Source organism: Myotis nattereri (genome assembly GCF_964212035.1).
Source record: "Myotis nattereri genome assembly, chromosome: 9".
In the NCBI taxonomy this organism is placed as follows: Eukaryota; Metazoa; Chordata; class Mammalia; order Chiroptera; family Vespertilionidae; genus Myotis; species Myotis nattereri.
The window spans coordinates 46,547,497-46,575,327 of record NC_138084.1 but is presented as its reverse complement, the minus strand read 5'-3'; the positions used below and the strand labels follow the sequence as shown (position 1 = coordinate 46,575,327).

Genomic DNA, 27,831 nt, shown 5'->3' with positions numbered 1-27,831 from the left:
GAGTCACTAGCCCGATTGGATACCACATTAAGATGAGAATGTGATGAGAGAGAATGTGGATAGCTCAAGTTAAGATCTAGGTATTTCTCACCCTTAGGCATGGGTTATGTAGATGATAAATAGCTTTTATCTAGTGAATAGTATGTAATGTTGTATTGACAAAGGCTGAGGCCTTGTCTATATGTGGTGGGAAAGAGTGCTGTGATTGATTTTTTTTAAATTAATTATTTGTATGTTTGTCATTGACCTAGGACAGTGGTCAGCAAACTCATTAGTCAACAGAGCCAAATATCAACAGTACAACGAGTGAAATTTCTTTAGAGAGCCAAATTTTTTAAACTTAAACTATATAGGTAGGTATATTGTTATTAACTTAATTAGGGTACTCCTAAGCTGGCCTTTACTAAAAATGTCCTTACTCTGATTGAGGTACGTTCGCTGAGGTCGACCCCTTCCAACTCTCCCATCCACACTCGTCTTGTATACTTGTTTCATCTATCTCCTTTCATTCATCCTCTCTATATGTCCAAACCATCTCAACATACCTTTCTCAATCCTCGACACTACATCTTTCACTCCACAACATTCCCTAAAATTAACTTAATAAACTTTACTTAAAGTTTTAAGTCTTTTTTTTTTTAATATGTTTTATTGATTTTTTACAGAGAGGAAGGGAGAGGGATAGAGATTTAGGAACATCGATGAGAGAGAAACATCGATCAGCTGCCTCTTGCATACCCCCGACTAGGGATGTGCCTGCAACCAAGGTACATGCCCTTGGCCGGAATCAAACCCGGGACCCTTCAGTCCGCAGGCCGACGCTCTATCCACTTAGCCAAACCAGTCAGGGCTAAAGTTTTAAGTCTTAGTTAAACTATAGATACATTGAATAAAACTTGACATCATACTTAATAATGATATTATTTATTGATAAAATTAAATTCCTTTTTTTAATTTATTTTTTATTTTTATTTATTTATTTATTTATTTATTTATTTTTTTATTGCTTAAAGTATTACAAAGGGTATTACATATGTGTCCTTTTTTCCCCCCCACCCTTGACAGTCCCCTAGCCTCCCCTATCCCCCAGTGTCTTATGTCCATTGGTTATGCTTATATGCATGCATACAAGTCCTTTAGTTGATCTCTTACCCCCCTCCCTCCTGCCCCCCAACGCTCCCCGGCTTTCCCGCTGCAGTTTGACAATCTGTTTGAGGCAGCTCTGCTTCTGTATCTATTATTGTTCAAAAGTTTATAATGGTCTCTATTATCCATGAATGAGTGAGATCATGTGGTATTTTTCCTTCGTTGACTGGCTTATTTCACTTAGCATAATGCTCTCCAGTTCCATCCATGCCGTTGCAAATGGTAAGTGTGCCTTCCTTTTTACAGCAGCATAGTATTCCATCGTGTAAATTCCTTATAATTTACTTTACTATAGCCATAAAATTAAATCATGACAATGACTGACAAACACTAATGTGAATAATGGCCTTTCATCTCCTTGGAAAGTTTGGGTAAGTCAGGTTTGTATGTTGTTGTTTTTAATTTTAGGCACGATTCCAGGTTCTCATCAATAAGATGACTTCTCAATTTACTCTTGATAAGGTTCATGCTTGAAAATGATTGTTCGCATAAATATGTAGACCCGAATAAGGAAAGAACAGCAAATGCTAGTTTTTTCAGTTGATTATATGAGTCAGGAATACTATTCCAGGTGTTAAAAATCAACATATCTTCCTTCTCCAGGTCTTTCAAAGCAAACCACTTGTGCTGTGAACTAAGTTCACATTTGTTTTTCTCCAATATTTCTATATCAGCACAAAGATGTTCAAATTTCGAGCTCCATAGTTCTTTGTTTTTTAAATCCAGCAATTGTATTTCAAAGTTGCCAATGTCAATATTAAAGGGAGAAAAATTTAATTCTGTTACAGTAGCATTGAGAGGATTTTTAACAAAGGCTAATGTCACTTTGCTGTTTCTAACACCACTTCTTCAAAATAGACTGGCCCAGGCTGAAAACCGACTTCTGCGCATGGGCCACAAAGTTTCAATCGCACTGTACGTGCGTGCCCGCACGTGGTATTTTGTGGAAGAGCCATACTCAAGGGGCCAAAGAGCCACAGGTGGTTCGCGAGCCATGGTTTGCCAACCACTGACCTAGGAGAAGACAGATCTGCCATCTTGGTTGTAGGAACAACCTTCTCCTCTCCTTTCTCCTCCTCTCCCTTCTCCTCCTCTCCTTTCTCCTCCTCTCCTTTCTCCTCCTCTCCCTTCTCCTCTCCCTTCTCCTCTCCCTTCTCCTCCTCTCCCTTCTCCTCCTCTCCGCCCTATGATCAGAATCGAACCTGGGACCCTTCAGTCTGCAAGCTGATGCTCTATCCACTGAGCCAAACCTGTCAGGGCTCTTCTCCTCTCTTCTTTTTCCCTAGAAGAAGGAAAGGAGAAAGGCAGAGGGTTTTGAATCTGTACCAAAAGGAGGGAAAAAGAACTCTACATGGACACAGAGCAGTCCAAGTAAGACCCCAGAGGCTTGAAATGGTGTACAAGTTGGGGAATTATGATGTGTTCCAACCATAAAGTGAAAGAAAGGATGGAAGGAGTTGAGGTTGGAGAAAGGGGTTCCAGGCTGTCCTCACATAGAAGTCATTACAAAGCCTCTCTTTCCCACACTCCCTCCTCACTCTCTTTCTCCTTTTCACCAGGTTCATCTGTTTGCCTTAAAATATCCCCTCAATTGAAAATTGAAAACAATTCAGGAAGGAAGACTTGCAACATAAATGGCATCTGGGAATGCTCTGGAAATTAATCCGTTATATACATCGTTCTTTTTGAGGTTTTATCTTCCTTCTAAAGAGCCCTGACTGGTTTGGCTCAGTGGATAGAGCGTGTGGATAGAGCGTCGGCCTACAGACTGAAGGGTCCCAGGTTCGATACTAGTCAAGGGCATGTACTCTAGGAGAGTCTTTCTAATTACCTTTTCCTGTCTGTGCGAGGTACCCTCCCCTGGGGCCCAGTGCTATTCTGTGCTTATCTCTGTCATGGTTCTAGTCATATTAGATGGAAATAGTCACTCTGATCCTCTTTTCTAATTAGAGTGGTTCTCAACCTTCCTAATGCCGCGACCCTTTAATACAGTTCCTCATGTGATGACCCTCAACCATAAAATTATTTTTGTTGCTACTTCATAACTAATTTTGCTACTGTTATGAATCATAATGTAAATATCTGATATGCAGGATGTATTTTCATTGTTCGCGACCCACAGGTTGAGAATCGCTGGTCAATAGAGGATCCAGAAATTGACCCAAGCCATTATACTCAATTAATATTTGACAAAGGAGGCAAGAGCATACAATAGAGTCAAAACAGCCTCTTTATAAATAGTGCTGGGAAATTTGGTCAGGTACATGCAAAAAAATGAAACTAGATCACCAACTTACAACATACACAAAAACAAACTCAAAATGACTAAAGGACTTGAATGTAAGACGGGAAATCATAAAAACCCTACAAGACTCCATAGGCAGCAAAATTGCAGACATATGTTGTAGCAATATCTTTACAGACACAGATCCTAGGGCAGTGATGGCGAACCTTTTGAGCTCGGCGTGTCAGCATTTTGAAAAACCCTAACTTAACTCTGGTGCCGTGTCACATATAAAAATTTTTTGATATTTGCAACCATAGTAAAACAAAGACTTATATTTTTTATATTTATTTTATATATTTAAATGTCATATAACAAAGAAAAATCAACCAAAAAAATGAGGTCACGTGTCACCTCTGACATACGTGTCATAGGTTCGCCATCACTGTCCTAGGGCAAGAGAGACTAAGGAGAAAATAAACAAATGGGACTACATCAAAATAAAAAGCTTCTGCACAGCAAAAGAAACCATCAACAAAACAACAAGAAAGCCCACTGCATGGGAGAACATATTTGCCAATGTTATCACTGATAAGGATTTAATCTTCAACACTTACAGGGAACTCATACAACTTAACAAAAGGAAGATAAACAACCCAATCAAAAAATGGGCAAAGGACCTAAATAGACACTTTTTGAAAGAGAACATTCAGAAAGCCAAGAGACACATGAAAACATGCTCAAAGTCACTAATCATCCGAGAGATGCAAATCAAAACAACAATGAGTTTTCACCTCATACCTGTCAGAATGGCTATCATCAACAAATCAACAAATGACAAGTGCTGGAGAGGATGCAGAGTAAAAGGAACCCTCCTTCACTGCTGGTGGGAATGCAGACTGGTGCAGCCATTGTGGAACACTGTATGACATTACCTCAAAAATATAAAAATGGAACTGCCATTTGACCCAGTAATACCACTTCTAGGAATATATCCCAAGAAAACAGAAACACCAATCAGAAAGGATATATGCACCCCTATGTTCATAGCAGCACAATTTACAATAACTAAGATTTGGAAACAGTCTAAATGCCCATCAGCAGATGAGTGGATTAGAAAACTATGGTACATCTACACAATGGAATACTACGCTACTATAAAAAAGAAGGAATTCTTACTATTTGCAGCAGCATGGATGGAACTGGAGAGCATTATGCTAAGTGAAATAAGCCAGGCAGTGAAAGAAAAATACTACATGATCTCACTCATTTATGGATAATAAAGAACATTATAACTTAATGAACAAAAAGATAGATACAGAGGCAGAGAAGCATTGAACAAACTGTCAAATTACAGCGGGAAGGCTGGGGAGTTTTGCGGCGGGGGGAGGGTTAAGAGATCAATCTAAGGACTTATATGCATGCATATAAGCATAACCAATGGACACAAGACACTGGGGGGTGGGGGTGGGGTAAAGGCATGTGCTGGAGTTTAGGGGAGGCTGGGGGAAGGACAATGGGGGAAAAAGGAGACATATGTACTAGATTTGTAATACTTTAAACAAGAAAATAAAGTTTAAATTAAAAAAAAAACCCCAAAAGATCCAGGAAGGTAGAACTCAGTAAAACCAGTGGGTGTATCAATTTCTAGGACGCAAAGAAATTTCTAGGGCAATTATAGCCTGAGTAAAGGTGACAGATGTCAAAGCCAGACTGCAAAAGTCTGGAAAAAGTGATCAAGGATAAAGTGACCAAAAAATGTGTAAGACAATTCTTACAAGGCTTTTAGGCCATCGAAGAAAAGAGAGAAATTTGATTTAGAACAAATTAAGTGTCACAATGATTAATAATTATGTACCATAATAAGTCAATCACAGATTTCCAAAAGTCACTAAATCTTCAGAAGTATTATAACATGAAAATGGCACTAGTCTAGGAATCAGAAGGTCTAACTTCTAATTTCAAACATTAACTGTGAGAGCACATTCATTGGGGAATAAAAGTAGTTTTGAAAATGGAAAACTATGGAAATATAATTTTGGATCATCTTTCCCCAAGGTACCTGTGAAGACGTGGAGAGGATTTAGGAGAGAAAGGAGAACTAAGGAGAGTGAAACGCAATGTCTTGTCCAACCAATGGGCTCAGGGACAATCATCCTTTATCAATGAGTAGAGAGCTGAAGGGATCCTTCAAACCAGAAACAGAAACATGAACCAGGCACAGCCTGACTCTGGTTACTGCAAGGAAGTAATTTATTACAGTCAGGCTACGGGGAAAGTTGGCATTGACTTGGTCACATGTCCCCTCCCAATGAACTGCCTCCAGATGTCAACTAGAACTGAGCCTCATGAAAAAGTTAAACAAGCCTGAAACATCTAGTGAGTAGGCCTGAGGCAATTTTAAGGGAAAAGGTCAAATGTGAGGACAGGAATTCCAGGGACCCACAGCTTCCAACGGTAAGCTCTCCCATCTGACTCCAAATACCCTAAAACAGGAAATATACCTCCAACTCATTTATTCAACAAATAGACTCCATGCTAGGTGTTAGAGATGAAAGAGTAAATATTATTCACCATAATAGCACCAACACTCAGAACAGAATAAACACAGTTTTGATTGCGAGAAGGTCTTACTTATAGGTGAGGAGGGCCAACTGGGGCTCAGGAGAAAAAATCTTTATGAGCCAACCTGAAAACATCTTTCAAACCAGAAGCAGCTGATCTATTAACCCACACCTTGGGAGAAAAGCAGAGAACAGTTTCCAGTAGGAAGCAATTAGGAACAAAGCAATTGCAACTTGTCAAGTAATACAAAGGCAATAATAATTTAATCTTTTTGAAATAATTTTATTGATTTCAGAGAGGAAGGGAGAAGGAGAGAGAGATAGAAACATCAGTGATGAGAGAGAATCATTGATTGGCTGCCTTCTGCATGCCCCCTACTGGGGATTGAGCCTGCAACCGGGGATGTGCCCTTGATCGGAATCAAACCTGGGACCCTTCAGTCCACAGGCCAACGCTCTATCCACTGAGCCAAACCGGCTAGGGCCATATAATTTGATCTGAAACTGAGAGAGTGGTGGGCACAGAGAAATACAAAGGAAAACAACGACTCAAAAGATAAAACTTTCTATTATGAGTAGAAAACAAATTCCCCTGGTCCAGGCAAGAAACCCTGGATAGGATTTAGAATGTGGAGGTAGTTGAAACATGAAGGATAGAAGTAGAATGACCAAATCTCATCTGCAACTGGACAGAGTGGAGCATGGATCAGGAAGTAACAAATATATTCAATTCTATGCTCTTGTACTTTCTCTTGGCTTTGGGGAGGAAAAACAGGGTTTGCTTTTTTTTTTTTTTAATATAATTTTATTTGCATCCACAATATACCCTAAACAAATTCTAACTTCAGAAGCATCTGGTTGATTCTTTTTTTAATTTTTAAAAAAATTTCTATTGTTGAAAGTATTACAGATGTCCCCTCTTCTTCCCCATTGATCCCTTCTAGCCTACCCCTGCCCCTTGCCCCAGGCCTTTACCACACTATTGTCTATGTCCATGGGTTATGCATATATGCCTGCAAGTTCTTTGGTTAATCGCGTCCCATCCACCACCCAATCAGGAGCGAGTATGCAAATTAACCCAACCAAGATGGCGGTGGCCACAGAGCTGGAGCAAGCTGGAGGCTTGGTTTGCCCCCGGCGATGGAGGAAGCCAAGCTTCCTGCCCGCCCTGGCCAGCCCTGGCCTCCATTCAAGGCTACAAAGTTTCAATTATAGAAGATAAATAAATCCCAGGTACCTGCTTCCCTCCGAGGCACTGAAAAATAAAAGAAAAAAAGGAGGGGCTGGGAGCTTGGGTCACGGGGGGCCATGGCCAGCCTGCAAACAGCCATCAGCTCCTCACCCAGGCTGGCCAGGTACCTCAGCAGGGACCCCCACCCTGAAGGGGCTGTGGCCAGCCTGCAAACAGCCATCAGCCCCTCACCCAGGCTGGCCACACACCCTCAGTGGGGACCTTCACCCCATGGGGGCGTGGCTGGCCTTCAGACCACCACAGGTCCCTTGTTCAGGCTGCCCCACACCCCAAGGGAACCTCCACCCTGATCAGAGATGCCCTTCAGGGCAAACCAGCCGGTTCCCATCCGTGCACCAGGCCTCTATCTATACGAATAAAAGGGTAATATGCTAATTAGACTGGGAGACCTCCCAGGAGACCTTCCGGATGTTCTTCTGGACAAAGCCATGGTGGTGGGGCCAAGGTAGAGGCAGTTAGAGGCCAAGAGGGGAGGGCAGTTGTGGGTGATCAGGCTGGTGGGGGGCGGTGCCATTGGGGGTAAGCAGACCAGCAGGGGGGCCAGTTGGGGGCAAGCAGGCCGTCAGTGGGGGTCAGTTGGAGGTGATCAGTGGAAAGCACTTTGGACTGGGAGCTGGAAAACCAAACTCCTAATCTTAGCCCTGACACCAATGTGCTGTGTGACCTTGGAGGAAGTATCTTCCCTTCTGTGGGCCTCATTTTCACCATCTCTAGAATACAAATCGTAAAACTCAGTGAACTCTCTCGTACCTCTTTCTTTGCACTCGATGTACTTCCTTCTGTGACCCCTTCTCAACTTTCTCTCCCTACCTAACTCTTATTTACCCTGTAAAAATCAGTCCAGATATCACCTCCTATCTGAAGCCTTTCCAGTTTGTATTTTGTGCCTCTTTCTGTAACCCTTGCCGTCTAGTGCAATGATTATTATTTTTTCATGGGACTTTATGCTTGTCTGTCTCCTCCATGAAACTGAGCTTCTTGAGAGCAGAGACGGCCTTAACTGTCTCATCTATCTTTTATTCCTAGCATTCAACATAGAGCTTGGCACATGGTCAGCGAGCATATTAAATGAGTAAATGTTTATTGAATGAATGAATTAAAAATTAATAAATGGTTCTCAGGAATTTAGAAATGGAATAGATTACTGTGAATAAAAGGGTAAGGAGATGAAACTTTTGGGGGAAAGCTTAGGATCTCCTTAGTATGGTTTTTGGGTATTGGAGGTACCTTTGCCAACTCCAGGGTTTGGAGAAACATGAGGCCTGTTTCATATCTTGATCTGAGGGGAAAAAAATGATTTTTGGTCTCTGTTTCTTTCACAGGAAGCATAGTGAGTGTGGGCGATCCTAAGAAGAAATATACACGGTTTGAGAAGATTGGGCAAGGGTTAGTAGGGGCATTTTCTTTACCTGGAAAAGTGACTTGAAATTGTGTGTACTGGTGCATGTGATTTTGCTTTTGTTTTGCCTCTCAGAAACCTTGTTCTTCTTTCTCCACTTCACCCCTCACCCATTAGAAGGTGTTATGTTAGGCTGACTTCAGGTTTGGCAGAATTATGCTTAATAGGAGAGATGTGCCATTAGCCAACCATGTTGCTAAAAATACCCCTGCAGTGAGAACTGAAAAACCATTTATTTTCTTAGTATAAAACATGCTTCCCAAATAACAGCTCTGCTTTTTCAGACTAACCCTGTTTACCTGGTGCTCAGCTCTATCAGCACTAATATGAAATGGAAGACTCAATTGCAGACCCTTCTGCTAGTGTAGCAGGACCCGTTTTTCTAGGTGGATAGTCTTCTCCTCTCTGGTTCCTTCTCTGCATCTTGTATGCTGCCCTCAGTGTACTGAGCTCAGCAAATCTTAATTAAGTCCTGTTGTGTACCAGGCAATGGGAATACAGCTATGAATCAGACACAGTCTCTGCTTTCAAATACCTCATGTCTACAGGAGATAGTCAAACAAAGAATTAGAATACAGTTGACCTTTGGACAATACAGGTTTGAGCTGCACGGGTCCATTTATGTACAAGTTTTCCATAAATACTGTAAACGTATTTTCTCTTCCTTATGATTTTCTTTTTTTAAGTATATATATATATATATATATATATATATATATATACACACATATATATACATATATATGTGTGTATATATGTATATATGTATGTATGTATATATATATACACACACACACATATATATATACATATATATGTGTGTATATATGTATATATGTATGTATGTATATATATATATATATATATATATATATATATATATATACTGATTTCAGAGAGGAAGAGAGAGATAGAAGCATCAGTGATGAGAGAGTGTCATTGATTTGCTGCCTTCTGCGTGCCCCACACTGGGGATTGAGCCTGCAACCACTGGCTCAACCACTGAACCATGGGGGCCGGGCTGCTTTTCTTAACATTTCACTTTCTCTAGCTTACTTTACTGTAAGAATACAGTATATAACACATATAATGGGCAAAATATGTGCTAATTGACTATGTTGTTAGTAAGGCTTCCGGTCAGCAGTAGGCTTTTAGTAGTTAAGCTTTTGGGGAATCAAAAGTTGTACATAGATTTCTGGCTACACAGGAGGTCAGTGTCCCTGTGTTGTTCAAGGGTCACCCCTATACTGTGATTTCTTAAAAAGCATTTGGCCGTTATTTTGAACAAAAGAAGCCAGACATAACAGAACAGAAACTCTATGATTTTATTTATATAAATATAAGTTCAAGAACAGGCAAAACTAATATATGCTAATAGAAGCCAGAGAAATTGTTGTGTCTGAGAGGGGAATGCTGATTGGGAAGGGGCATGAAGGAAACTTCAGGGGTGATGTTGGTGGTACACACGTGTGTATACCTATTGAAAAATCATCAAGTTGTTCACTTAAGATTTGTGCAAATTACTTAGGTAAGTTATATCTCTATATGAAAAATAAAAATAATGAGATTTTTATAGACCTACAGAAATAGCTAAAATTAAAAAGAAACAATAAAAAAATTACCTGGCTTATGGAAAGCTCTCATCTCAGTGTTAGTTGAATGAAAGCATTATTGCTAATGAAGTCATTGAAATTTTCTGTTTTAGTTTTTTCCTTATGATTCCAAAACTTCCTGGAAATAAAGTATTGTATAATTTACTGATGTTTTAATTATACAGCATTCTACAGCTTACATCAGTTATTTGCATCTGTTGTTTAATCCTTAAAACAACCCTGGACTTGCGTGAATCTTATTTTTTTCCTGTTGGAGTGCTTTTTCTACTAGACATGCTTTTGTGAGTCTGAACTGATATAAGGTTGTTAACATCTTGAGAAGAAAGTAAGAGTAATCTGGTATGGCATTTCCTTCAGCTAATTACATTGAGGTACTGAGAATGTAGCAGATGTACAGACAAGTGTGGGCAAGTCGGGTCCCATCTCTGGAGTTCAGTTTCTTCATCCATAAATTTAAGGGAGAGCAATTGTAGATTCTGTGCTTTTCACGTCCTGAATTTATGATTTTTTAAAAAATTCAGATGTGTGAAGCCCATAAATAGGCAACATCTACAAAATGTGCTTTCCCTGCTTATTTGACAGGTCTGTTAGTGTAATATTTATTAATCATCTGTGCTGATGATTTCACATGCCATGATTTCAAAAAAACCACAAATGCCACATAATTATGATGAATTAGTGCTCTTATAATATTTGCTTGCTCTTCCCTTTAAGACCGGAGGATTTTTTTGCCCCACAATTCATATCTAAACATACGTCTATTCAAGGTAGAAACAATCAAGTACTAACCAGTGGGCCCGAGTTGCTTTCTAGACTTCTGACATCATAGAGATGTCCACCCCCAAGGCCTTTTAAGAATGGTTCATCTGGTGGGATGGGGGAGGATGGGCACAGGAAGTTAGACACCAGCTTTATGACAGAAGATGGCTAGAGGCAGGATGATGAGTCAGTGGGAAATAGCTGCCAATGCAAATAATCCAGTCCTTATTTGATAGTCCATATCTTATAATCACAATTTTTTTGGCATGTAGCTAGGATCTCAACTAAAGAGTGGTGGTTAGGAAGCTGGTGACCATAATTTCTAACTCTAAGGCAAACTTACAAGTTTTCTCCCTGAATTGTCCTGACTTCCCTGCGAAGCATAATCTCAGGGCTTGCTAAAATGCTTTTTTTTTTTTTTGGCAATACATGGAATTAAATTTCTTATCTGACATATGACATGTAAAGTTACAAATATTGCTGCATATCATCACCTACAAATATGCAGTTATAGTTATAGGCATAACTATTCATAGTTATAGGCATAAAATGAGGTTTTTAGTTATTTTGGGTGGACATGATTACTTTTCTAGCATTATTCCTAGTACTTCTCTCTCTCCCACTCCCTTTTCTCTTTGTGTGTGTGTGTGTGTGTGTGTGTGTGTGTGTGTGTGCACGCATATGTGCACATGTATAGTGAGGATACCTTGGGGCTGGGGTAGAAATAGCAGATTTTCTGGGAGCATATGTATTTAAAAAGCATATTTAATATTTTATGTTTGAAAAGAATGAAAAATACAAAACTCTTTTAAAATGAAATTCACATATCCTCTTGAGAGCATAAATAAATAATTGATTTAAATTCTCTTATACACTCTTATACTCTTACCTTCACTTTGCAAACGAGGAAAGTGAAGCTTAGAGAATATCTTGCTCAGGACTGTATATCTAGTAGATTCTAGGCAGACGTTCTAGATTGGAACTCAGATCTTTTGGCCACGAGAGCCTGTATACTCTCTGCTGCTACATACTGCCCCTCAAATCTGAGAAGGTGGGGGTGGGCAGTGGGGAAGATTATTTTTGCTGCTGTTATAAACCCTGTATTGCCAAATTGTGTGTAGATTTGCATTTGACAAGTATCACCTCACTTAATACCTATGTTTTTCCTCCCTCTCTCCCCAACCTGTTGTTCAGTGCTTCAGGCACTGTGTACACAGCAATGGATGTGGCCACAGGACAGGAGGTGAGTGTCTATAACCAACTATTGCTCCTTCAGCTCTACTGGTTTTTTGGTTAAATTTTAGCCCTTCTTAGCTCAATAGGGACACTATGTGAAAGATTCAGTGCACTGAGACATTACAATCGCATCTAAATGGCTTTCCAGTGGCTGTGAAGCGGGAGATCTGGCTGAGCTGAGGATGGCGGATCTCGTTGTCCTCCCAGCCCCTCACACCTCTCCTGAAGGCCCTAGATAAAATGGTTTTATCCCCTTTCCCCCAAAATCATATACAAATGTAACAGACCATGTTTTCCGTTGTGTACGCCTAAAAGACTTATAGTGCCGAGAGGAACCTGTATTGAAATAATGGTGAGGAAGGAAGGGTGATATCATTGTGTCAATTTTAAATATGGTGAATTGGAGGCAGAGATCTGGAAAACAGGAGGTTATGCCCATTCTAAAAGTCCCTATGATGTAGGTAACAGGGAGTTTAAATAACTTGTAGGGTGGTACAGTTGGCAAGGACTGGGTTAGAAACTTTGGATTCCAAAACCTAAAGCTGTGCTTTCTGGGCTGCAGAGCTTGGGTTAGGCACTAGGGTTCTTGTTACGTTTCTGGCCTCTTGGGTTTTACAGCCCTTAATGGGAGGCTGGCTCATGGTGGGCAGTTCCTGAAAGGCCTGGAGGCTGCGTGTATGAAAAGCTACCCACAGGAAACAAACTTGACTTCCCTATGTGCCTGCCTTGTGGTTATAAAACTATGAATGGAAGTCCATTAGGGTGGCTAATGAGTGTGGTCAGGAAGACCTTGCTTCCTGCCCAGGGAGTCTAAACCTCCAGGCTTCGGGAGTAAGTGCTTACGAGGGGCTGTCCCCTGGGATGAGCAGAGCTGTTGTCTGTGACCTAGAGGAAGACTGTATGTGAGTGCTGGGAAGTCTTCCAGTGACAGATTGAACTATTATTTTTCAAGCCTATTGTTTGGAGGGCATGTGTGTAATAGAAGAGACTGGAAGAGGCTTTGGAGTCATGCGGCCCTGTGGGCACTGATTATGACTTTAGGCAATTTTCTTGTAAATGTTAAATCTCAATTTCCTTACCTGCAAATGCAGATAATGATTTTTACTTACAGGGTTGTTGTTAGATTTTGCTGACATAATGTAAGCAGAGTACCTAACCTCCGGGCCTGGTACATAGTAGGCCTTCAAAAAATAGTAGTGGTGGGAGGGTGGTTGGGTTTTGCTATTGTTCCTGTTGATGTTGTCATTCTTGCTGCTCTGTGCCAGGTAATTATCAAATGCAGTTATTACTGTGATTAGCATTTTCATTGTTGCCTTACTTTAGCATTTAAATTTCTTTTTGAATCTGAGTAACACATTGGCCACTATCTCATTTAGTCCTCAAACCAATCCTGTGAGGAAGGGAACCGGGGTTGGTATTATTATCCTCAGTGTATTGATGAAGAGACTGAGGCGTAGAGAGCTTGTGATTGGCCAAGATCAGTAAGTGCAGACTCAGCCCTGGAGCTTACATCCTCAGAGGTCAAGTCCAATTCCTTTTCTGTTATAGGAGTGCTGTCTGCTGGCCTGAAGAGGAGGGATCTGATTAGGTGTGAAGGGCATGTAGCCTAGGCCATAGTTAGTCAGTAGCTATTACATATGATCCCTGAGGTCCTGCCACTGCCTCTGTGTTATCTTCTGTCCGGCTCTGTTCTTCCTTTCTGCTACCAGCAGTGACTTCTGTGAGGTTCAAGAATACTGTTCCATCCTTCGAGATGGCCTGAGGGAATTCCAAAGGCACTCCATGGCTCCAAATCTTTTTTTTTTTTAATATATTTTATTGATTTTTTACAGAGAGGAAGGGAGAGAGATAGAGAGTTAGAAACATCGATGAGAGAGAAACATCGATCAGCTGCCTCCTGCACATCTCCTACTGGGGATATGCCCGCAACCCAGGTACATGCCCTTGACCGGAATCGAACCTGGGACCTTTCAGTCCGCAGGCCGACACTCTATCCACTGAGCCAAACCGGTTTCGGCCATGGCTCCAAATCTTAACATATGTTACAAGGGCTTACTATACTTAATGTAAGATGTCTTTAGGTCAGTGTGTTGCCCTTCAGCCATATGTATGCAATTCACATATCCCTCTCAAACACAATTTCCTTATCTGTCAAAAGGGGTCAGCAGTAATGCTGAATTTGTTATTTCGGAGGATTAAATGAAATAAAATTGAGAATACCTTAGATAGTACCTGACACAGAAAAGATAGATAAAAAAGTGCCTTGGAAACTCACCTATACCTTATATATTTTTTTAAAAATATATTTTATTAATTTTTTACAGAGAGAAAGAGAGAGAGACAGAGAGTCAGAAACATCGATGAGAGAGAAACATCGATCAGTTGCCTCCTGCACATCTCCCACCGGGGATGTGCCCGCAACCCAGGAACATGCCCCTGACCGGAATCGAACCCGGGACCTTTCAGTCCGCAGGCCAACGCTCTATCCACTGAGCCAAACCGGTTTCGGCACCTTATATTTGTATTATGTGGAAGCCGATGTATTTCTTTAGACAAGAAACCTATCAAGATCTTTTTTCATACACAAATAGTGTAGAGATTTTATCCTTTTTTTGTCTTCTCTCTTAATTGGTCCACTCTGATGTGTCTTTCCACACCAAGTTTAAAAAGTCATTTTCCCCTCTCTGAAGTCTCTACATTGCCAAATATGTTCCTGTAGTATTTTGTATGGACTTTTGTTAAAGCACACCTCTTTTATACTGTGATTTTAAAAAGTATTTTTTAATATGACTATTTTATTTAGTAGCAAGGTTGATCCTCAAACTGGTGCATATCAGAATCTCCTAGAGGGTTTATTAAAATACAAAATTTCTAGGACTGGCTAGAGCCTGAAAATTTTCATTTTCAACAAGTTTCCAGATGTTGATCCTGCTGGTCTAGGGACCTCATATTGAGTACCACTGGGCTATGTTAATAAATTGTGAATTATTCAAGGGTAAGACCATATCTTAATCATCTCTGCTTAGTGTTTAAGGTCTAGTACTTAGTAGATGCTCAGTAAGTACTGAGTGACTCTAATTGTGTATCGAATGCACTCTGATTTCAGGTGGCCATTAAGCAGATGAACCTTCAGCAGCAGCCGAAGAAAGAGCTGATTATTAATGAGATCCTGGTCATGAGGGAAAATAAGAACCCAAATATTGTGAACTACTTGGACAGGTATGGACAGGTCCTGTCAGAGAGATAGGGCCTTTGGGACTGATGGATGGTGGAGGTGTTAAAGGAGAAAGCAACGCCTCCATTGGAAGTGCAGGTTCACTCTGTCTACGTGCTGAGCCTTTGAAACCCAGTTCTATGGCTCAGTGTACTCTGATCCTTCTTACCCTTTATCCTACAGTTACCTCGTGGGAGATGAGCTGTGGGTTGTCATGGAATACTTGGCTGGAGGCTCTTTGACAGATGTGGTGACAGAAACCTGCATGGATGAAGGCCAGATTGCAGCTGTTTGCCGTGAGGTAAGGCCAGTGGCCAAACCAGCCTTGAGCAGGATGTAGTCTCCATACCCAGGTCTGTCAGTGTTCAACATCTGGTGGGATCTCAGCCTGGGCACTGTGCAGGTGGGAGAAATTAGATGGGAAGTCAGACTCTCCCATCATTCTTTTATTATACCTGTTTTGAAATTTCTATCACCATGATTTTTTTTCTTTAAAGATAACTTTATTCCGATTATAAAATTACTAGAGGCCTGATGCACAAAAATCGTGCAAGAGTAGGCCCTCGCAGCCCTGTGGCCCCGACCCCCCACTGGTTGTTCCGGAAGGTCGCTCCGAAGGTCATTCCGCTGTCCGCTCTAATTAGCATATTAGCTCCTTGTTATATGGGATATACCCATTATAGAAAAATTAAAAAGTACCAAAATATATATCAAGTCACTCATAATTTCAACCCTTAAAGATAACTGCTATAAACACTTTGTAATATTTTCCTCTCTTTTATATGGACATATATTTTAATCATATGTGCTATGAGGTTTCCTAGGAAGCAGAGTAAGAAGGTGGTGACAGAGGAATTGCTCTTTTAGACAGAGTCATCAGGGAAGGCTTTGCATAGGTTTGAATAAAGATCTGAATGATATGAGGAAGTAAGCCAAGCTAAAAATCTAGGGTAAAATATTTCCAGGCAAAAGAAATAGAAAGCAAAGCATAAATGGGTATTCTCCTTTCTCCCCTTTGCTATTAAGTGTCTGAGTTCTATAACGTGCTGGAGTAAGAAGGGGGAGGCTCTCTGTAAAGGCTCCATGAGCAGCACTCAGAGGATAGCCACGTTGTCATTAGAGTGAGAAGATGAAGGGAATATTCAGAGAAGTTGAGGATATTGGATGTTTTGCTGATATGAGACTGGAGCTTTTCAATAGCCCAGAGAAAAGTTTGGGAATTGGGGAAAGGGAAAGTAGAAGATTATATTAGGTTCAGAGTTTTATGGGGATATGTCCAATAGTATGATTGAGGTTTGATGATGTAACACCTGGAGGCATACAGATGAATTTATGTAGTTGTATATTTAATAAATATTAGGAAACAAAAGCATGTGAAATCAGTACTGTGTCCTAGAAAATATGACAGTATTTTTTAATATGACAGTATTTACTTTAAAAATCCTGTGATCTAGGACAAGTACAATAGGTTAATGGAATTAATACCAGCTTGGGATTCTTAGGTCTGACTTCTTTTCTGTACCACTGATGCAGTGTTTCAACTTTCCCCCCATTATTTCTGCCCCCACCTCAACGAGCTTTTGAAGACATTTTTTTCTAATCACATTGCCCCCATGAAATTTTAATATCATAGGTACATTATGTTGAATATCTGTTTATGTACCGTGACCCTTTGGAAACCACAAACCATTGTAATGTCTAAGATGTTTTTCACTCACCCCAGAAACCTACTTTCACTGGTTAAAAATACATGCACGATACATGCATGTGTACTCAAGGAAATCTATTTGCCTCAGATTATTTATCTTTAAAATGGAAGTGCACAGAGTATGCACCTTAGGGGTGCCATATGGATCAAAAAGCACTTTGAAGAATTTTTAAATGTTGCATAAATGGATGGCATTGCTGTTTCATTGAGTTCTAATAGAGATCATCCCACTTTTTAAAAAAGCTTTAGTGAGATATAATTCACCCATATAAAGCACAGGTGGTCCTGACTTATGTTGGATCACCTATGACATTTTGACTTTATGATGGTGCAAAAGCAGATGCATATAGTAGAAACAATACTTTGGAGTTTGAATTTTGATCCACTCAATCAACGCATATACTTTTATTGTTTTTAGTATATTGAATTGTACAACCATCACCATAAACAAGTTTATCACCCCAAAAAGAAACTCCATACCTGTTAGCAGTCACTTTCCACTCACCCCACTCCTATAGATTTGCTTGTTTTGGGTTTCATATAAATGCAATCATGTAGTATTTGCTTATTTTTGACTGGCTTCTTTCACTTAGCATAATGGTTTGAAGGTTCATCCTTATTATAGAACATAGCAGTGCTTTATTCCTTTTAATAGCAAATCAGATTGCATTTATTTATCTCTTCATCAGTTGATGGACATTTGGGTCATTTCCACTTTTTGGCTATTGTGAATAATGCTATAAACATTCATGCATACGTTTTTGTTTGGATGTATTTTTTTATTATTATTAATCCTCACCCAATGATATGTTTTTGATTGATGAGAGAGAGAGAGAGAGAGAGAGAGAGAGAGAGAGAGAGAGAGAGAAAGAGAAGAAAGTTCAATCGGTTGCCTCCTGTACGCACCCAGATTGGGTATCGAACCCACAACCTGGGTATGTGACCTGACACTTCAGCCAACTGAGCCACATGGGCCAGGGCTGGATATATGTTTTAATTTCTCTTGATGCCTAGGAAAACATTTTGAGGAATGGCCACACTGTTCTCCAAAGTGGCTGTACCATTTCACATTTCTCCTAGCAGTGCATGAGGGTTCCAATTTCTTGAAATCATCCTTTTTGTTCATAATTTTTGACATTCAGAGGCCAGGGTTTTCAGCCTCCTAAGGAAAACAACTATTACCTTTATAGGGAATAGCCACTTCTGGATATTGGTTTATTTTTAATTTAGCCATTAGTATGCTTTTAAAAATAAAGTATTAATTTGAGAACATTTAAATATCATTTTCATATTGGTTTATATCTTTACTAGAGGCCCGATGCACAAAATTTGTGCAAGAGTAGGCCTTCCTTCCTCTGGCTGCCAGCACTGGCTTCCCTCTGGCACCTGGGACCCGGGCTTCCCTCCGGCTGCCAACAGGCACCCAGGACCCGGGTTTCATCTGGAAGGTCATTCGGAAGGACAGGCGGTCTAATTAGCATATTACACTTTTATTGTTATAGATGGTTTTTAATTTGGTAGAAGCTTCTAAAATTTTAGCTTTGGGTTCTGGACTTAACTTAGTAGATTCAGTAGCATTTTATAGATGGGGAAACAGTAGCCCAGAGAGTAAGTGATTTATCTGGAATGATTTTGTCCATCAGGAGTGGCAGAACCAGGCACTTTCATTCTTCCATTCAGTCTCTATGTTATTCATTCTGCCTGCTAAGTATAGGTGTTTTCTAAGGTTTTTTTCTTTCTCCTCTTATCTTCTATAACATTTGCCAGTTCCGACCATTTCTATAACTTAAAAAAAAAAAATCACCTCTTCACATATGACTCATAAATATTTATCTCAAGTCTAGACCTCTGTATAGAACTTAAGACTCTTATGTTCAATTGCTTACTGGACATTGTCTATAAATGCTTATAGGTATATAGATTTAGCATACCCCAAACAATATAAATTATCTCCAAAATAAGATTATCCTTCTAACTTTACTACTTCTAATATCAGTTCCAGATGCCTACTTTCCCAAATATGTCTTTTTGTCACTTTCCTCCAGTTTTATTATTACAAAATTCTTTCCATTCTTCCTCAGTAGTTTTTTTGGGGGGGTCTCAGGTTCTTTGCCAAGTATGTAATGCTCTGTAAAAAACTCCAAAATAAAATATATTGGAGGAACTCACGTACTGAAAGAAAACTGCTATACGGTATATTATAGTAAGGTATAATAAATAAGGTATAATCTATAATAATAAAAGCGTAATATGCTAAACCAGACAGCCGAACGACCTTGCCAACGTCATTCTGGACATCCTTCCGGACAAAGCCGTGGCGGCGGGGGCCGAGGCAGAGGCGGTTAGGGGCAATCAGACAGGCAGGTAAGCAGTTAGGGGCGATGAGGCAGGCAGGCAGGCAGAGTGGTTAGGGGCAATCAGGCAGGCAGGCAGGTGAGCAGTTAGGAGCCAGTGGTCCTGGATTGTGAGAGGGATGTTTGACTGCTGGTTTAGGCCTAATCAGTTGGACAACCCCCAAGGGGTCCTGGATTGCAAGAGGGTGCAGGCCGGGCTGAGGGACCTGCCCCTCTAGTAAAGATATAAGGCAGCATGTAGTGTTAGAGGAATGCTTAACTGGGAGACAGGAGACTAGAATCTAGACCTATCTATGCCGCTCATTTGGAGCAAGTCCTTTTACTTGTGGGGGCCTCACTTTATCATAGAATTAGGAAGTTGGATTAGTTGATTTCCTGTAAGTCTTCGTATTATATGTCCTTTCTTTCTCCCCCTGCCCACATGACTTCAATAGTGCCTGCAAGCTTTGGAGTTTCTGCATTCCAACCAGGTCATTCACAGAGATATCAAGAGTGACAACATCCTGTTGGGAATGGATGGCTCTGTCAAGCTAAGTGAGTAGGAGTGATAATGCTTCTCTTCCCAGTGGGACCCTGTCTCCTGTGGGACAGTGTTCATATAATAGTAGCTAGAGCACTCACCAAAGAGCATTTCCTCGGATCTTTATATTACTACTATATAAGGTGTCATTTTTTTTCATTCATTTATACATTTAGCCAAAAAAAATGTGCTGAATGCCCCCTATGTGCTAGGTCTTCTGATGGATACGGAGGACGCTTTTGCCTGTCTTCAAGTAGTTCTCAGTCTACATGAAATACATAATTAAAAAAATGAGTTTAGGGTAATATTTGTCATTCAGTCATCCATTCAGTATTATATGTCTGTTATATTCCAGACCCTTTTGGAATAAAAAAAGTGAGTGAGAAGACATAGTTCTTCCTATCAAAGGCCTCGTAATTTAAATAAACATGTAATTGCAATGTAATGTGAATGAACTTCAGTCAGAATAAAAGTGTAAGGACCAGTAGTCCAGACAAACAGGCTGTGTCATAGGTGGATGGGGAGACTGTTCTCAGTCTCTGCTCTGGCCACAGGGTGAGGAACTGATAAAAGTAGGGCCCTGCCTCATTGTAAGTGATTAGAGATTAAGTCTGAGACTCATGCCCAGGAAGCAAAGCAAGGACCTACCTGCTGGATTTTGGGATATGGGGATTGTTTTCAAGAAGAAAGAAGAATTGGAGCAAGTAATCCAGGCCAAATGGGCAGCTTGGACTTTTAATGTCTAGTCCTTTTGGCTTGAGGATGGATAAAAGGCCAGAGGTGATATTTGTTATGTTGCTCCTACTTCTCTTTTAAGGTTGAACAGGGGCCAGACTAGGAGCTGGGCATGAAAGTGGAAATTATGTGACTCCAGCTTTGGAGAGAGAGGGAGTGAGGCAGAGATTGACACCTGGGGGTAGGCATATAGTCAATACTCACAAAAGAGTACCCTAAACACAATTCCTTTCCTTCTTTTCTTTTTCTAGCTGATTTTGGATTCTGTGCCCAAATCACCCCAGAGCAGAGCAAACGGAGCACCATGGTTGGAACCCCGTACTGGATGGCACCAGAGGTTGTGACACGGAAAGCCTATGGGCCCAAGGTTGATATCTGGTCCCTGGGCATCATGGCCATCGAAATGATTGAAGGGGAGCCCCCATACCTCAATGAAAACCCTCTGAGAGTGAGTGTTGCTAGTCCCATGTCAAATGCATACTGAAACCTAGAGATCTGTAATCAAGAATAATAATTAACCTTTAGCTGTGTAGCACACTTCATCATTTACCAAGTGCTTTCCAATATACTGCCTTGTTTTATTTTTACAGTCGTGTGGGATAAGCACTATTATCATCCCTGTTTTACAGATGAGAAAGTTGGAAGCTCACTGGCTTGCACGTGGTCACATGGCTTTTCAATGTTAAACTTGATCCTTGGTCATAGTCCTTCCACTATACCAAAGCTGCCTCTTTGTGTCCTAGAAGCATAAAGCAGCTGACCTCATTTCTAGAAGGCATGTCTGGGACCAAGTGAGAACCTCATTTGGAACCTAAGGTGATTTTCCACTTGTGTTGTCAGGCCTTGTACCTCATTGCCACCAATGGGACCCCAGAGCTCCAGAACCCAGAGAAGCTGTCATCTATCTTCCGAGACTTTCTGAACCGCTGCCTTGAGATGGATGTGGAGAAGAGAGGTTCGGCTAAAGAGCTGTTACAGGTAACTGGTGTATGCAGAGAAGCCCCTGGTTTTGGGAAACCACTAAACCAAGCCTGTTTTGCTTCATTTTTGTCTGTGAGGTACGGGTTTTTATAGAACCTGGCTTCTCTCTTACCACTTTTGCACTCAACCTATATTTCCAGGTCCCTAACCTTCTTCATCCTGGGCTTCTGCTCCTGTCATTCCCTTAGGCTCTTCCTCAGCCTGTTAAAACTCTGCATTCTCCCAGGGTCAGCTGAAAGATCTATCTGAGCTCCTACTGAACTTTGCTTGTATCTTCCTTTAGCACTTGTTTTGTTCTGGCTGGTTGGGTCTAGCAGAGTTTGAGTCTTTGGTAGAAGATGCTCTCTAATATGAAAATATTACAAAAGTTATATTTTACTGGAGATAAGCTCAAAAAATGCATTTTCAGTAAAGGGTATCAGAGGTCATAAGTTTGGGGGATGGTTAGAGCGCAGCTTTTCAAGTCTTCCCTGTTTCTTCAGTTGAAACCTTCTCAGATGGTGGCAGTGATATTCTGCCAGACATGGCGAAGCCTAAAGTCAGGGGTTTACTATGTCTTTGATACTACCACCTGCTGAATTCTGAATAGACAGCCTAATTATTTCACACGGTTGCAGAAGCTGTCTTTAGCAGGCCACATTATTTGTATTTAACACTTATGTTCCAGGTACAATTTCTTATTACTAGTATATTTTCCTACTTTGCCTATGGTGATTTAATAATAAGTATCACATAACTTTATAACAGTGAGTCATCTGCAGGCATGCCCAGTCAGTCACTTTTGTGTTAGGATCAAGAGCAACTAAGCAGGGTAGGGCAGAGCAAGATCTACCACACTGCCCTGCATTAAAGTTAGTTAATGAACATTTCTGTTTTCCCCACTAGATTACAACCTCCATTTTATTAATCTCTGGGTCTCCTCTTATAGTAGGACCTAGTTCAGAATAGGTATTTAGAAGAAATCTGTTAAATTGAATGGAATTGCTTAAATTGAAATGTTACCCTCTGGAACATATTTAGCATTTCTTTGTAATTGGGGTTACTGGTTACAAAGCATTGGTCAATTAGATATGGGATCTGGGTTCTGCCAAGTGTAATCCAATCGTCTCTAGAATCCTTTGGGACTAAAAACCCCTTATAACACGCAGTACAGATAGGATCCCTTTGCCTTTCATATGAGGTTTGTTCAGGAAACCCGAGGCATTGGGAAATGTGCAAATACTATGTTAAGACTGTGACTGAAGATATTGTTAATTAGGTACCAAATTGGAGTTATTGAAAGAGTAGTGCCCTCTAGAGTTTTCTCGATATAATAATGTAACTAATAGTAAATGCAGGATTTTGAATCTTTACCACAGTCTAGGCACTAGGAACTTTATGTATTTTTCATTCATACTTTATAACAACCTGAGAGTTAGAGCTTCTGTTATTCCCAAGTTTACACATGAAAAAGAAGAGAGAATTCAAGCATTCAGTAACTTTTTTATGATTACATAACTGATAAGCGGGAAACCAGGACTTCACCTGTGTTCATTAGGCTCTCAAGTTTCTGTGCTCTTGGCCACTGCTCTTTTGGCTCGAAGAGAGTGAAAACTGGAAGGGCCTTAGAGTTTATCTAGTCTACTTTGTTCACCATATAGAGACGGAAACTGAAGCCTCTCAGTTGGATATTTGATCATGCTGCTTTCTCAGCTCAGAGGCTCATAGAACATGTGATCTGAGGACATGGGCTCTTTAATGTTACTGTACATTGTAAATATTTAAAACCATGACTCTTGGAATCTTAAAGAATGAAAGCTTCTCATCTGTTTCTCCAGTGCAAACACATATGTGAACAGAAGTACATAGGATCTTATGTTGGAATTTATGTCTGTGTGATTTAGCCAGATCTTTTATTCCTTTCATAATAATTGTAACTTCTTGTTCTTAGTACCTCTTTATGTTCTATCTCTGTCCAAAAGGAAGTTGAAGCAACTTGCTAGTAAAGAATCTATATATATTGTCTCTGTGTGTGTCTGTACACATATACAGCATGATTAAAAAGGGACTTATAAGGATGGCAAAAAAAATTAAATTTGCAAATAATTTGAGTTAAATTGTTTTGTTTAAACATCAAATTTAGTTCCAAGTGTTCTGGTAGTTGGACTGGAAAGGAAATGTGGTAGTTTCTATATTCTTATCAAATTGAAGAAATAGCCCCTATTCTCAAGGCACAAAGCTTTTTTACTAATAAATATAAGGAAAATCACTTTTAGTTAAGAGACTGAGTTATGTAAAGAATTGTTTTTCATCACAGTTTTACTGAAAATGTACATGCCGTTTTCATATGGTGTTTTCTCCAAAAAGTCTTCTTTAATAGTTGGGGATATGGCCCAAAGTACAGTCCAATGAAAGTGATTTGGGTTAGGACCAAGCTATTGATCAAGTCCTTACTGGATTAATTAGCCTTACTGGATTCAAGGATAGCACAACAAATTATGTGGTCTCATATGCTCCTGAAACACAGCATTTCAATATATCATTGAGTCATGATTAGTCAGTACTTTCCCACAGAGGTAATTGTTCTGATTATCACCATAGTTTAGTCTTACCTAATCCTATCTAATAATAGACAAACATGGTAATTGACTGTACCTTCACTACGCCTCCCATTGGCTAATCAGTGTGATATGCAAATTAACTGTCAACAAAGATGGTGGCTAATTTGCATACTGCAGGCAGGGCAGGCCAACACGAGCCGCCATCCGGGCCCCATGTGCTGCCTAAGCCCCGCCCCCAGTTGGGACCCCCGTGTGCAGCCCTGGGTGGTGGGGCTTGGCGCTGTGATCGTGATCGTGATTTGATTGTGATCGGAAACCAGGCCGCAGGCAAGGCGGTACCCCGGGACCCAGGAGCCACCCTACCTGTGGCCCGTGATCATGATCGGAAAGCCGGGCCGCAGATAAGATGGCCCCCTGGAATCCAGGAGCCCGTTGGCGAGGTCTGCAGGCAAAGCAGCGATCAAGCTATGAGGGGGAGGGTGGGGAGCGGAAGGAGCTACAGGAGCAGCTCTGGCCGGAGACTGAAGACTCCTGCCAGAGTGAGGAGCAAAGACTGAAGGCTCCAGCCACAACGAAGACTGTGTCCAGAGCGAAGATGGAAGGCGGTGGCCAGAGTGAAGGTCTGGGTCCTGGGTGCCAGAGGAAAACTGGTGCTGGCAGCCAGGGGAAAGAAGGCCTATTGCACGAATCTCTTCATGCAATGGGCCTCTAGTATAATATAAACTCCTTTGTATCTGGCTTCTTTCATTCAACATAATGTTTGTGGGCTTTTTCTCATTGTCAGTGTACCAGTTATTTATTGTATTTCTGTGTAATTTTCTGCATAGTATTTTATGACTATAACATTATTCATCCTTCCATTCTCTTGGATATTTGGGTTCTTTTTAGTTATGGCTATTAGAAGTAAAGCTGTGATGAACAGCCTTACGTCTGTCTTTTGATGCATACACAAACTCCTCTTGGAAATATCCCCAGGAGTGGAATTGCTGGGATATAGGACAGATTGTGTTTAGTTGAAAGTAGATACCACCAAATGGTTTTCCAAAATGGGTTGTTATCTTTTAAAGATGTCCTTCAATTTGGGGATAATCTGAAGCTTTCCAGATAGACATGGATGCCCTTAACATCTTGTAATGGCTGCTGAGGAAGAATGGTCAATAGTCATGTGTCTTTTGCTCTTTTTTTTTTCTTTTCTAGCATCAGTTCTTGAAGATTGCCAAACCCCTCTCCAGCCTCACTCCACTCATCGCTGCAGCAAAGGAGGCAACCAAGAACAATCACTAAAACCACGCTCACCCCAGCCTCCTTGTGCCAAGCCTTCTGTGAAATTAATGCTAATTCCAGAAATTCCAACCCTTGATGCTCTCTCTTCCTTGCCTTGCTCCTCCCATTTCCTGGTCTAGTGCTCTCAAGACTTTGATCCTTGAAAACCATGTGTCCAGCATTGAAGAGAAATGCAACTGACTACTCAGATGACGGCCATCTGAATAAGGAATTTCCTCCTGATCTGCAGATGTGAGGATGGTTTATAGGAATAAACCCTTGGACTCCTGTTTCTACCTAGCAAAATCTTCTTCACATACCACCTCTTCCCAAACCCCAGGCCAATCTATTTTTGGCTGTATAAATTTTTGGCTTTATAACATTATCAATTTGTAATTGGTTGAGGCTTCTTTAGTTCTTGATTTTCTGTGACTGAACTGCCCAAACACCGTATTGTACTTGAAAATTGGAACAGCTGGAGGAATGCCCTTGGGGTTGATAATCTGTCAGGGACATGAAATGACTCACCTTCCTGGACCATGTCTATGGCACAGCTGATACTGCGTTGGGAGGAGAGGGCTACCACATTTTTCCTTGTGTGTGCTTCTACAGCTGCTTGGGAGGATCTTGACCCAGTAGTGTTCCCCATGCTATTTCTTGTGAGATGGTCTTGGCTATCTATGTAGCAGCTTTTGACTCCCTACATCCTTTAGACTGCTGCTCCCCATTCTGTCCTTGTTTAGAACACTGAGAAGTTTCCTAGGGCCTATGCTGAGAGCAGTGTGAGAAGTCAGGAGAGAAAACATTAGCTGCTTTTAGAACAAGGCTGGATTTCAGGACCTGTCCAGCTATACCTATGTGATATTTTAAGAACTCAGTCTCTTTTTCCTTTTGGGATAAGGAGCTGAAAGATTAAGTGAGATCTCCCAATGGCCTGAATCTTTCGGCCAAAGGGAAGGATCTCCAAATCTGAGACTACATGTTAGTTTGGATGGACTTGGTGGCTTGAGATGATACTCTGCCAGCTGTGAGGGGACCCTGTTTTCACAATGCATGGCCAAGCTCTCTGCAAATGGAAATGCTTGCACTGGGTGTTTGGGATGTTTGCTACCTCCTGCTATCTGTGGTTTTGGTCCTGCCACTATGGTAGGGCCCCTGGCCAGCATTGTGGCTTGTCATGTCAGCCCCATTGGCTACCTTGTTATGCTCTGAGGTACTACTGCCTCTGCAGCACAGGTTTTATTTCCTTCAATAAAAGAGGATGAAAATACTCTACTTGGAGTATATGCCTTTCATTTTTCCTTTATTTCCTGGTTTTTTATTTTGACATAATCTCAAACTAAAGAAAACAAATTTATGAGATAAATATATATTTTTCTTCTCCATTTGAGATTAAGTGCAGATAAAATGCCCCTTCACCCCTATATATTTCAATGTGTATTTTTTCTTTAAAAAAAATATTTTAGAGAGGAAGGGAGAGGGAGAGAGAGATAGAAACATCAGTAATGAGAGGGAATCATTGATAGACTGTGTCCTGCACACCCCACACTGGGGATCGAGCCCACAACTGGGGCATGAGCGCTGACCGGAACCAAACCGTGACCTGGTTCATAGGTCAACGCTCAACCACTGAGCCATGCTAGCCAGGCTCTTTCTTAACACTTTTATTTTAAATATAAATTAAGAGAAATGGGCCAATATGTTTCTATATTATAAGGTACTAGGGGCCCAGTGCATGAATTCATGCCCCTTGAAAGGAACTGTGGGCCACAAGGCTGCAGTGGCACAGGGGCGAGTCTCGGCCCATCCTCCATGCCCCCGCCTGGCCCCTCCTGTTGCAGCCCGGGTTCCCACTCCCACCACCGCTGCTCCCACACGCTCACGGCGCCGGCCCTGCTCACACCGCTGTTGTCACAGAGCAATTGGGGCCAGTGCCACCAGGGGGTGCAAGTGGCAGCTGCTTCCCCGATGACCCCTCAGGAGCAGGGGGAGGTGGAGAAGCTCTCAGGGGCTATTGGGACCGGCCTGGGGTGTTGGCAGTGGGTGAGAGCAGTGGCTCTGGCACCAGCTGCCAGTGTGAGGGGGGCCGCCGCCAGCAGTGGGTGCAATCAGGGCTGTCTCTGGTAGCGGGTACGAGAGGCGGCTGTTGGCCTTGATCACCCTTCAGGAGCAGAAGGAGGTGGAGAAGCCCTGAGGGGTGATTGAAGCCGGCAGTCGCCACTTGAACCCGCTGACGGCGCCAACTGATCAGGGCCGGCACAGGGCGCTGGCAGTGGGTGCAAGCAGCAGCTCTGGTGCCAGCAGCAGGTGCGAGCGCCCAGTG

The 27,831-nt window shown here is 41.3% G+C and overlaps 1 protein-coding gene across 2 annotated transcripts in view; it reads left to right on the top strand.

Annotated features, from left to right (window-relative positions):
• Positions 1–26,783, top strand: part of PAK1 (p21 (RAC1) activated kinase 1) — a 126,227-nt gene extending 99,444 nt beyond the window's left edge. For both annotated transcript variants that reach the window (XM_081100077.1, XM_081100076.1), the window contains exons 8-15: positions 8,509–8,572; positions 12,152–12,200; positions 15,300–15,412; positions 15,591–15,708; positions 19,904–20,003; positions 20,976–21,172; positions 21,565–21,702; positions 25,443–26,783. In XM_081100077.1, coding sequence (XP_080956203.1) covers positions 8,509–8,572; positions 12,152–12,200; positions 15,300–15,412; positions 15,591–15,708; positions 19,904–20,003; positions 20,976–21,172; positions 21,565–21,702; positions 25,443–25,529 — 866 coding nt within the window. In that variant the 3' untranslated portion in view covers positions 25,530–26,783. The remainder of the gene's footprint in view (positions 1–8,508; positions 8,573–12,151; positions 12,201–15,299; positions 15,413–15,590; positions 15,709–19,903; positions 20,004–20,975; positions 21,173–21,564; positions 21,703–25,442) is intronic.
• Positions 26,784–27,831: the final 1,048 nt, after the last annotated feature.